The 13122-nt window shown below is 41.0% G+C and overlaps 1 protein-coding gene across 2 annotated transcripts in view; it reads left to right on the forward strand.

The window, feature by feature from the left end:
* The first annotated feature begins 634 nt into the window (after positions 1–634).
* hm13 (histocompatibility (minor) 13) overlaps positions 635–13122 on the forward strand; it is a 55969-nt gene continuing 43481 nt past the window's right edge. The window contains exons 1-3 of one of the 2 annotated variants that reach the window (XM_052031623.1): positions 635–911; positions 11458–11556; positions 11717–11799. In XM_052031623.1, the coding sequence (XP_051887583.1) occupies positions 705–911; positions 11458–11556; positions 11717–11799 (389 nt within the window). In that variant the 5' untranslated portion in view covers positions 635–704. The remainder of the gene's footprint in view (positions 912–11457; positions 11557–11716; positions 11800–13122) is intronic. The other variant, XM_052031622.1, reaches the window with a different exon arrangement.

Here is a 13122-nt window from a genome sequence, read left to right on the forward strand (position 1 = left end):
TCGGCTCTTGGACTGTACTCACTGGAGTACAGAAGAATGAGAGGGGACCTCATAGAAACATTTAGAATGTTGAAAAGACTGGACAGAGTAGATGTGGTTAAGCTGTTTCCCCTGGTGGGTGAGTCCAGGACTAGAGGGCACAATCTTAGAATTAGAGGGTACCAGTTTAAAACAGAAATGAGGAGGAATTTCTTTAGCCAGATGGTAGTGAAATTATGGAATTCTTTGCCGCGTACGGCTTTGGGGGTGTTTAAGGAGGAGATTGATCGGTATCTAATTAGTCAGGGTATCAAGGGATGTGGGGAAATTGGGGCTAGATAGGAATAGTATTAGTTCACTACTTCTGCTCCTTTGTCTTGCGGGATCTTGTGCTGTAGGTTTTCTATGTTTCTATTTAGATTGATCATAGGATTCACCCATCACTGTACCCTGACTTAATTTCGATGGCTCAGTTGAAACCTCACTGTAAGAAATGTCAAGTGTGCATTAAAAGCAAATAACCATAACTAGATAACTATCATAAGAAAGAAGAGGTACCTTTTGTTTAAAGAAAGGACAATAAGAGGCCTGGGCGGTTGCTAAGCGCTTTGGGCCGGTTGCTATGGTAGTGGTGCAACCTCCGGTCGGCTCTGCGGCGTGGCGTCACGTCCGCTGCCCGGGTGTTAAGGAAACGTGGCCTTTCAGACGGTTGTCAGGGAGGGAACATGGCGGGAGTTGAGGGCCCGGTGATGAACGACAGCGCCGTCAATGTCACTCTCAACGACACCGAGGCGGCGGTGGCCGCCAACGCCAGCGCCAAGTTCGTGGCGACTCCCGAGGGGACGGCCGTCGCCTACGGGAGCCTGGTGGTCATGGCGCTGCTGCCCATCTTCTTCGGGGCCCTGCGGTCGGTGAACTGCGCGAAGGCCAAGGTAAGCGGGCAGGAACGGCGGGCCCGGTTACCGGGGCGGCGGAGACACCGGCAGGGAGCGTGTGGCCGGCCGAGCGGACCGCTGCACCCCCACACTTCATGTTCACGAACGATCCTCTTGGAATAGTTAACGTTGGAGCGAAGAGTAGACGGGGAAAGTTTACCCCAGCTGGCCAGGACTGAAGTTTCTCTGCCTCTTCATGTCTTGTTTTTTCACTTGTGTTCCCTTTCCTCTTTCTCTCCATGGCAGGACAGATTAACAAAGCATAGGGGATTTTGCAGAGAAGACTGTATATAACGCAGGAAGTTCAGATGGATCTTTTTTTAAAAAAAATACTTATTTGTGCCCAGCTCTGCAAATCCAAGTTTTTTGTTGTTTTGCAGGACCTGAAGGTTGTAAGGAAGTATGGAAATGCTTCTTTGTGCCCAGCTCTGCAAATCCAATATTTTTATTGTTTTGCAGGACCTGCAGGCTGTAAGGAGGTATGGAAGTGCTTCTTAGTGCCTTGGTCTGCAAATCCCTTTTTTTTTACACGACCTGAAGGTTGTGAGGAGGTGTGGAAAAGATTCTCAGGCGTGGTTCTGGGGATTATGGTTATGTGGATAGGCTCAAGAAACTGTGGTTGCTTTCTTTGGATTGGATGTAGCGAAGAAGAAATTTGGCGGAGGGGTTTAAAAAATCTGAAGGTTTTAGGTGAACTAAATTTTATCCAAAAGTTCAGGTGGCAGGAATGGTTGGCCACAAATTTAATGTGACAGGTTATAAAATAAGTGTTGATGTGAAAGTGAACTTTTTTGTAAGCAATGTGCAGTTAGAATTTGCAAAAGAGATGGTGATAAATATAGATTTGATAATAGTCCCGAAGTGAATTGGATAAATGAAGCAGAATTGCAGAGAGTAAATACCAGGGGTTAGGATTTACTTGGAGCAAAAAGCAAAATCCTGGAGGAACCCAATGGGTCAAGCAGCATCTATGGTGGGAAAGGGATGGCTGGCATCAGGATTAACTTGTTCTTCAAAAAAAAGCCTTGATGCACTTGATGGGCTGAATAACTTTTTCTCAGTGTAGTATTTTTCCATGACATGTTCTCTCTCACTCATATATAATCTTGTTTGTTATGTTTACTGTAATTTACGAAAACTTATTTTTCAAATATGTTTTATGATTGTAGATGAGATGGTGTGGCCTGGTGAGTGGTACCAGATTAGCATTGTTATTTTTGGAATATTTTTGAGGTTGGTGGAATTAAATGTGAGAAGGTTTGCATTATGCAATCTGTATTCATGAGCGCTTGTAATTGTTGTGACAGTAAGGTGTACAGTAAATTTTAAGCCATTGGCCAAAGGGCTTTGGAGCTTGAGTGTATTTTGAAAAATGTTCTGATGTGCAGAAGGGAAAACTGATGTCTATTTTGTAATTTGAGGAAACTTCTTAATCTCATCAGTTCCCACCACTAAATGGGCTAGTATTTGTGGGGATATGAGTCATCAAATCATACAGCACGGAAATAGGCCCACCAAGTCCGAGATGACCATCAAGCATCCACTTTTATTCTTTGCTCATTTCCATCAACTGCTCCAAGATTCCACCACTCACCGATGCACTATGGGCAATTCACAATTGCCAGTTTACTATCTGCATGCCATTGGGATGGGGGAAGAAACCGGAACAACTGAAGGAAACCTTCCCAGTCACAGGAGAACATGCAAACTTCACATGGATGGCACTGGACTTCACACAGATGACACCGGACCTGTGAGGCAGCAGCTGTACAGGGGCTCCCCAGGTTACAAATGACCTGACTTGGGAAAATCCAATTTTGCGCAAATTTTCCCATACATTAAGCATTTTTCAAGCTAGTAATAACAAAATATTTCCTGGTACTTATTAATGACTAGATACAGTATATATTTCATTAGTTTAATTGTGAGTAGTGTTAGGATTATTATTGAATAAAATGAAAGAATTATCACTCTACATACACTTGCTATATGATATGGGTTACTATATTAAAAAAAATGCACATTTCTGACTTATGGAGACATTTGCATACAGACAATTCCAAGAACTGAACCCGGGGATCGTATGTACTAGTTATGCCACAGCATCTCTGTATCTTGTCTATGCTTCCAAGGATAACAGCTCCTCTCTGTGGGTTAGCGAAGTTTTTAACCTAGGTTGTGGCATTCTGGAGGACCAAATTTTTTTTTTTTTGTTTGTCCATTCATATTACTTAAGTGAAATCAGATAACAGTGGTAATTTTTAAAGACCAATGGTGAAATTTAAATTTCAAATTTTAATCATCTTATGTATGTGAGGTGAGAGTAGAGCATGGTCAGCAGGTAACTTGTAAACTGAATATTTTTCCTTATTGGCAGAAGCTATGGTTTTATACTTTGAGTTGCCACATTTGCCCAGTGCTATATTTCTCAAAGGTCTTTGACAGAAAAAAAGTGTTTCTGGAGCAGATGGTATCCATGATGAAGTTGTAAATGGGTAGAGAGGAACTTAAGGCATATTATCAGCCTTTATTTCCCAGATCTTGGAAGAAGAGGACACACTAGGAGACATGAAGATGGGCATGATTATGTCATCTTAAGGAAAGAGTTAAATCCAGTTTGGGTAATTATAGTGGGATCTCCGTGTTGTCTGCTGCAGTGTCATCTGCAAACTTGCTCATCCGACCCCCTACATTTTCATCCAGATCATTAATATATATTACAAACAACAAAGGTCCTAGTACTGATCCTTGCAAAACACCACTGGTCACAGAGCTGCAGTCAGAGAAACACCCCTTCATCACTACTTTCTATCATCTATGACCAAGCCAATTTTGGATCCAATTTACCAACTCACCATGGAACCCATATGACTTAATCTTCTGGACCAGCCTCATGTGAAGGACCTTTTTCAATGCTTTACTGAAGTCCATGCAGACAACATCTACTACCCTATCCTTATCCATCATCTTTGTCACTTCCTCAAACTTAGTCAAATTTGTGAGTTGGGACTTGCCCTGCACAAAGACTGTTCCTCCAGTATCATAGTGTTTATCATCTAGATTCCAGCATCTGCATTCCTTTGGCTCTCCTGCATAAAGACACACTGACTATCCCTAATAAGCCCATGTTCTTTCAAATGCAAGTAAATCCATTCCCTAAGAATATTCAATGATTTCCCTACCACTGATTTAAGGTTTACTGCCCTATAATTTTTGGGTTTGTCCTGTTGCATTTCTTAAAGGAATGACATTGGCTATTCTCCAATCTTCTGTCACCTTGCTAGTTTGGTGATTAAGACCTCAAACCCAACACCAAGCCTGTGTTCTGCTGGACAGCAGTGATCACTCCCCTTCCATGTGTTTCTGAGACATGAACCACCCACCTCAAAGCACTGGAGTGTTACCACCAACACCCTCTGTGCAGAATGCTTTCCCAGGTCAAAATACCCAGTACAGAGGCTCTAATTGCACTTGGTCGGCTCCAGTAGGGCATATGATTAGAATGCTTAACACCAATCTCTTGAAATGACCACTCTGACCTTCACAGCAAGAGATTATGAGGAGGGCAGAAGAAACAGTTCAAGGATGTTCTCAAAATCCCTGAAATGTATAATATTCTGACTGATTCATGAGAAACCCTGCTCCATGACCATCAAAATTGAGAGTGCATAGAGGATAACACCAAGAACTCCAGTCTCTTGGGAAGCATGTGGAAGTCCAGTGGAAGAAGTATATTGTCTCCCATCAAGCAACTTCTGTTGCCCTGTGGCAGTTTGTAGACCTTGCCTTGAAACCCACAGATCTTTATTAGAAACAGGTTATTCTTGACCCTGAGGATTGCTCCTTGCATTAAAATGTGACAGAAAATGGAAATCTTTGGAGGCATAAGAGATTGCTGATGCTGGAATCTAGAGCAAAAAAAAAACTGCTGGAGGAACTTAGCAGGTCAAACAGCATCTGTGGAGGCAAAGGGATGGGTTGATGTTTTGGATCAAGGACTGAGTGTAGAGGGAAGATTGACAGTGAGAAGGGGTGAGACATGTTCTGATATGTAAGAGGGGAATATGGAGGTTCTAATGTTTGGTTTAGATTGTCTATCTTTGTTGACTCTGTTAGTCTTCTCTAAAAGCAGTCCACCTGGCTGTTGTTGATGGAAAAAGAATATAAAGGAAGATTTGGGGTTTATGTCATACTTTGATGGCATTCCAAAGCATTTCAATCCCAAAGGGTTGCTCTCAAATGTAGTCAGTGGTGTGGTGCAGGTTAAGTTGACAAGTAAAATGCATGCAGCACAGTTTCACAAACAACACTGTGGCCTGTAACCCTTTTCTTGTGTGGTATTAATGGGAAGTGCAGCATGAATCTTACTCTTGTAATGGTACCTAATTTACAATCTGTTCCATTCACCCAAGTAAGCCAATTATTACCTGGGGATACCACTCTTCCAACAAAGCAACATTCCATTCCTTTCACAGAAGTGCCAGCCCAGGTTCCATGATTGTAATCTTCATAGTCCTGCAGCTTTCTCCATAAGGTGAAAGTGCTGCTGTTGAAGCCTCGCTGGCTTTTTATAATGGAAATAAATTGCACTGTGCTAAGTGATAACTAATGGATAACATTCCTTGAACTGATGTTTGAGTTCACAGCTGTACTGTGCAAAAGGCAGGAATATGTGGTATAGATAGGTGATGGGTTAGCTCTATCTTGGGTCATAGGGACTGTTGCCATGCCATTTGTCCCTTCGGCCCACTGACTTTCAACTACCCACTTGCATCAATCCCAACTTTTATTCTCTCATTATCATTAACTCCCCCTAGATTCTACCACTCACTTGCACACTAGGGGCAATTCAGTGGCTGGTTAATCTATCAACCCACACGTCTATTGGATGTGGGGGGTAAACCAGGATACCTGGGGGAAACACACAAGAGACTGCAGATACCAGAAATCTGGTCTCAGTCCACAACGCCGACTGTTCATTTTCCTCCATAGATGCTGCCTGACCTGCTGAGTTCCTCCAGCATTTTGTGTGCGTTTTGTGTCCACGGGGGAAACCCATATCCCATGGTTACAAGGAGAATGTACAAACTCCACAGAGACAGCACCAAAGCCAGGTTTGAACTCGGGTCTATGGTGCTGTGAGGCAGCAGCTGTACTAACTTTGCTGCTGTGCCATCTCTGCCCCCATGAAATGCTGGGGGGGAAAAGCTATTTTTTAGTATATTTTTTAATATTGTTATTCACAGCACTTGGGTATTCCTTGCGCATGAACTGGAGTAAATGAACAACAAATTTTTAGGTAGTCTTGAGCTCCTCATAACTATTTCCTTACCCCTGTATGTTTTCTTTTTGCAGCTTAGGAATATTTATGCTGGCCTCATGTATCTTGTTTGCGCAGTGAAATTCCACACTAGAACTGATTGATGTGATAGCACCTTGAAATTGCTCACTGCACCTCTTACTAAAAAAAAGTAAGTAATGGCAAGGTCCTAGCACGTGGTGTCCATTTTTGAAGTTTTTTTTACATAAAACTTATGAATATTCCATTTTGGCTGTGTGATATAGAACAATGTAACTTTGCAGTGCAAAGAGGAAAGTAACTGGGAGATTTTATCAAACTCTTTATGCTGGATAAATATTTTGAGGAGGAGGGAAGCAGTTTGAGTCGTACAGTACAGGAACAGGACCTTTGGCCCATCTTGTTTTTACTGACTTATACAAATCCCATTTACCAGCACTTGGTCTGTAGCCTACTAGGTTGTCATAATTCAGGTGTTCATACAGATATTTCTTAACTGAGAGAACCTGCCTCCACCACCACCTCAGGCAGTGTGTTCCAGATTTCTGGGTTAAAAATAATTTTCTCGGATTCTTTCTAAACTCTTGCTCCTTACCTTAAATGTATGCCCTCTGGTCTTGGGCACATCTGCCATACGAAAGGTTGCATGCTATCTATCCTATCTATGCCTCCTAATTGTGTATACCTCTATTGTGTCCCTACTCAGCCTCCTCCACTCCAAGGAAAATGGATCTGTACAATCTCTCCTTGCAACTGAAATTTTCTGTTCCAGGCGACATCCTGGTGGATCTCCTCTGCACCCTCTCCAGTGCAATCACATCCTTCCTATAATGTGGTTACCATAATTGCATACAATATTCCAGCAGTGGCCTAATCACAGCTTTATAAGGTTGTACCAAGAAATCTCTTCTCTTATATTTTATGCTGGGCTAATGAAGATAAGCATCCTGTTTGCTGTTTTCACCACCCTGTCTGCCTATGCACCAATGTCCCTTTGTTCCTCAATGCTTCCTAGGTTCTTGCCATTTATGATATTTGTTCTACCTTTACTTGATTCTCCCTCCTCAAAATGCACCACCTCACTTAGCAGAATTAAATTCCATCTGCCACAGTTCTGCTAAATTTACCAGCTGATTAATATCATTCTGTAGCCTAAGACTACCCTTCTCATCAAAAATAACATGACCAATTTTTGTGTTATTTGCAAACTTATTAAAAATACCTCCCTACAATTTTATCTGTCATTATTATACCACAGTACCAATGTCTGTGGTATGCTGCTGGTCACAGGCTTCCAGTCATGAGAGCAATGCTCCAACATCATTCTCTGTCACTGATTACCCTGCAAATTTTCAATCCAATTATTTTCATCATTTGTGCTAAAACCAGAAAACCTTCTTTAGCATTAATCTAAAGGCAAGAGATTTGAGCTTTACACACAAGGCTTCAGTTTACTGAACTTTGCTTTGACTTGATGGAACACTTGCATGAGCAAAAATGTGTTGGAATATTTTAATGAATGGAATTTGGCTGAAAATATCTGCTTTCCTTTTTATGTAATCCTTAAACACCTTAGAGCTTGTTATTCTTGAAAAGGGTCCTGGTGTGCCTGATGCACGATTGATGTATTTGTGTAGGTTCTGATGCAGATAGTGAATCAGATTTACTATTACTGACTTGGATGACGTGAAATGTGTTGTTTTGCGGCAGCAGTACAGTGCTAAGACATAAAATTACTAGAAATTACAAAAATAAATAAGTAGGAATAATGAGGTAATATTCATAGACCATTCAGATACCTGATGGCAGAGGGGAAAAAGCTGTTCTTGAAACATTGAGTGTGGGTCTTCAGGCTCCTGTACCACCTTTCTGATGGTAGTAATGAGAAGAAGGCATGTCCTGAATGGTGAGTGTCCTTATTGATGGATGCCACCTTGTTAAGGTACTGCCTCTTGAAGATGTCCTCTGGTGGTGAGGGTTGTGCACGGGTTGTGTCTTGTTAATGTACTTGCTCAATTGTCACTAGCAATTGGTTCTAATCATACTGTTTCTTGGTTCACTTCACAATATGAGTGAAATATCATGGGCGGTGTTACTTAAAGCTAATCTAGATTTCATAAAAAGAGGTGCATTGTAGCTGCAAGAAGTAAGAGTTTTGCAACAGTGTTGTTGCTGAAAGAATCTTGGTCCTACTTGAGTTTTTCTTGGTAGAGCGGAAGAGATGTGATTCATTTATAGTTTCTGGAGGCCCGTTAGACAAACTCTGAAGACAGCCAGAGCTTGTGGCTCCTATTATTGCTCATTGCTAGGGATCAAGTCCATAAGACCTGTATAAAGTATCTTGAGTAGTTCAGTAACCTTTGTATGAGTGGTCATGTCTGTTAACTCCACATCAAATGCCATACACAATCAACTGTGCAGGAGCATCAAAGGTCATAGATGTCCTAAACAAAAACTAACCAATAATCTCTTTCAGGGCCTGCACTTAACATTTTATGTGCTAGACTGCACTTTCACACACTTGGCATTGCTGCAAACCTCGCATCCACTTGCACACAAAGCCAGCTATTCAATCATATCAGCTACAGTGCTTAAATAGAATGCCTAAAATTCAATGACACAGTTGATGCAGAACAGTGTGGAACTTGCTCACTGTTGCCAAGTCAACACTATTATCACTTTGAGTGTCACTAATAATCAGAAACTCAACTGTACCCACCATATAACTATGGCTACAAGAGCAGGTAAGAGGCTGGGTATCCTGCAGCAAGGGACTGACTTCTGACACTTGAGCCTTTCCACCATCTGCAAAGCATAAATCAGGAGGGTGATGGAATAATCTCTATTTGCCTAGATGAGTACAACTTCAACCACGTCCAGGAAGCTGAACACCATCCAGGACAAGGCAGCTTGTTTAATTGGAATCCCGTTCATCGGCTAAGCATTTACTCCCTCCACCATTAGTGCATAGTGGTTTCAATGTAGTGAAGATTACTCAGACAGCACCTTCTCCTTTTGGGGGCAATTGGAGATGAGCAATAAATGCATCCTTACTGTGGACACGCAGATTCCAAAAAATGAATAAAAATCTGGCGGCAGTCATGAGTGCCAGACTGTGCCGTCATTGCTGTACCTATTTCTGAGGACAAGCTAATCATGGAGGTGAAATAATAGAAGCTGACAGTATTCTCACAGCTAATCCTCTTTGCATTTCATTTAACAGTCTCTAATATATTTAGCTTCAAATAGTAAAAGCTTGTGTCTACCTGCATTCACCCCTTTCCAGTCACCACAACCCTACATGTGTGTCTTTCTATTTTCAAGCAGCCATTGCTGTAATCTTTCTGGCCAGGGTAGAAGAGCACAAAGAATATGAAGATGAAAAATTTAGTCATTTGGTATCATGTCGGTATTGTCTTAGATACTGGTTCCATAGTTTAAAGGTCTGCATCTGTTGAATCACTGGCCACGTAGTCTCAAGCTATGACAGGAGAAGGATAGTGCAGGTCTCAGTTTATTAAATTGTGTGGCCTTATGCTGTGACTCAGTTGGCACAGCCTATTGAACATGCTGTCTTACAGCTGTCCTCTTCTAGACTACTGCTGCATATATTGAGATGATGTGGTTCAAAGTTGTGCCAGTGCTGCTTAAAACTTGTGTCCTGTAAGGACATCTTCAGTTCATTCCATACTGTTTAAGAAGCTGTCCATCAGCCATGCTGGTTGACCTATAGATAAAATAGACAGGCAAAGGCATGAGGGAGCTGAGTGAGTGGTTGATGTTTCTGTGCCATCATGTCATGCTTAAATTCTAAACAAAACGTGAGTTTTGTTCTCGTAGCCAAACCACTGCTGTGACAATCAACAGAAAAGGTCAAATGAGGGATTGTCAGTGAATGAGCAATTCGGGTTGCAGTGGGTGGATTTTGTTGGATGAGCTATTCACAGTCAGCCAACTAGAAAGGCCCTGTTTGGACTGCCTTTTCTGTTCCTCTTCAACTGCTTTCAGTTCCTCTGAGAGCAATGGCCCTGCCCTCACGATAGTGAGCTTGCAAAACTTTGAATCTTGATGCCCACTCTGGAGCTGCCCTGCAGGATGGTTAAGTAGTTACTCAATGGAAGCAATGTTTTGGAGTTTGAGTTGTCAGTTTGATTACGTTTTGTGTGGTAACATGGCATTTGTTGTGTAGAACCAAAGGAAGTCTTGGTGGTGCACAAAACTTACACAATGAAGACTTAATGAGGACATTCTTGCTGAAATGGAGACTATTCATGCATCTTCCTGCAGAGAACAACAGCCTGAATGAATGTGGCCTCTGTTGTGGAGCTGCCTTTCTGCCACCACCCTGCGTACACCGTCCTCTTCCCTCTGCCCGTAGCACATTGAGCTCTGTGTGCCCCTTGTTCATTTCCCAGTGAGGTGGTATTGAGGATTGTTTACTAATGCTGCCATGATTGAGAATGTCTGGTTTAGTAAACAAGTCCTTGAAATCAGGTTACAGTCTTTCGCCACCCACCACACCATTTTTCTGTTCACTTCGACTGTGTTGAAGAACCCTAGGAACAAGCTGAATGGTTTCCATGGCCAATTGAAGTTGAGTGCTGTTGAGAGGGCTTGTTTTGATGTTGAATGTCAATTTTGAATGTTCTGTTAGGAGGTCTGTGCTCCAGTGTTGCTGCCCTGGACTGGCATCAAATCAGTTTTATAAATCATGATGAACATTTATAAAACACTGATTTGGCCACAAACGGAATTTTGTATCTACTTCTAGGGTACTGAAGGATCTAGACAGAAAAGATAGGGGTGGAGGGTCAAATATTAGGGGACATTGGTCTTTTGCCATTCAGAAAAAGACTTGAAACTTTTCTTGTGAAGCAAATGGATAAGATTTAGAATGCCAGGGTAATGGTGGAGGCTGATTCAATTGTAGTGTTCATAAGGGATGTGGATAAATATATGAAAGGAAAAGAATTTTTTGGGTTATGATTAGAAGGTGGGGGAGTGGTACTGGCTCAATTGTTCTTGGAGTTAGCATGGAATTGACAGATGTAATAGGCACCTGTGCGTTAACCACTCCGCGACTTGGTAAAATTCAAGAGTAATGTATGGTGAGAAAAACCACTCAAGGTTCCTATTGCATTCTCTCAAAACAAAATTATTATCCTGAACATTAATTACTTAAGCTGTATGGAGACTGATTGATTATAATTTACTTGTTTCTTAATGGTTACTTTACATTTGCAGAATTCCAGTGATATGCCAGAGACCATTACAAGTCGAGATGCAGCCAGATTTCCCATCATTGCCAGCTGCACACTCTTTGGCCTTTATCTTTTTTTCAAAGTAAGTTTGTTTTGCACACTTTTCCTTTGCTTGTGCCCACCCCTCAGATTTGAGACTCTTAAAATATTGTATTTTGGGCCACAATGTTTGCTATCCTCATTTGTAGTAGCAGCAGCTGTTGTATTTTTGTCAAAGTAATTGCCACATTTTCTGTTTGCAGATATTTTCGCAAGAGTACATCAATTTGCTCCTATCCATGTATTTTTTCATACTTGGTATATTGGCTTTGTCTCACACTTTGAGGTACGTAATTCTTCCAACTATGGGGGGGAAAGAAATCCTGTTGAAGAAAGTTTTTTTAAGTAGTTATGTGTATATTCAGTTAACTGTCTTTCATAAATAATTGCTTTATAAAAATCCCTTGATTTAACTAGTATATTAGGGAAACATTGGGTGGAAAGATTCATGGGCTCTCCCTGATTTGTTGCTGTATATATCATTTAGCTATTTTATGGTCTGAGTATAGTATTGAATTTAGTTTGATATCTTTTAGATAAGCAATTAATTCATTAGAGAACTAATTTCTTAAGGTTGGACAAAGCCCATTTACCTGCTAATTCATTGGGGTAGGCCTTTCTTTAGATGTTTTGTAAATCTTACAGTATTTATTGTTCATAAAAACACTTTTTGACAAGAATTTGAGGCTGGTGAGCTATTTTGGAATGCTCATTTCATGATGAGTATTTGCTTCCCTGAAAGATCATATTAAAAATAGCTCCTAACAAATTGTAAATCTAAATGCAAAGAGCAATAAGTGTGCTGAAATGTATCTATTAAAATAAACCTTCAAATTTGAAAACAGTTCTGTTGTTCAAAAATTAAACTATAGAAAGCTGGTGTTTGAATATGTAGTATAAGTTAATTATGACAATTTCCTTGCAGCAATGGCAGGCTAATTATAGATTAATCCTGCAATAATAGCATTAGCACTGCAACTGACTGAATGGAATGCTGTCACTGTACACAATCATTAATTCGCTGTGCAGTTAACTGGTTAGCTCAAGATGCAAATCTTAAGCAAGGTAAAGGAGTGAACCATATTTTCAGGACCAGAAGGCATTTTCAAACTACTTAGTTATTTTTAGTAGTGAATCCCTTGGTGGATTACTGCCTGACTAAGTGCTTCCCAAGATTCTTCAATCCTGTAATGACATTTCAATGTATTGTGCCATGTACTTGATTAGAATTTCTGTGATTTGGGACTCTCCCACTTATTTGTTTACTAGAAGTGTGTTGTTGTAGGGGAGTAATTTCTGTTAAGATCTATTCAGCTTAAATTTTCATTGTCCGTCGTTTTAAAATAAAAGCAACAGAGCTGGAGGAAATCAGCAGGTCAGGCAGCATCTATGGAGGGAAGTGGACAGTCGACGTTTTGGGTGGAGACTCTTGATTTTAAAATGTATTAAAATAAGAATTTGTTGCATTCATGCAGTGAGTGTAGTTTGGAATTTGCTGTCATAATTGGCGCTGAGTCAAATCACTTGTCCTATTAACTGAATTTACTAAATGCAGATCGGCTGTTGTCTAATTAAATGGAAGTACAAGTTTAAGGGTCTCAGTAACCCA

This window comes from Pristis pectinata, chromosome 16 (genome assembly GCF_009764475.1).
Source record: "Pristis pectinata isolate sPriPec2 chromosome 16, sPriPec2.1.pri, whole genome shotgun sequence".
Classification (NCBI taxonomy): Eukaryota; Metazoa; Chordata; class Chondrichthyes; order Rhinopristiformes; family Pristidae; genus Pristis; species Pristis pectinata.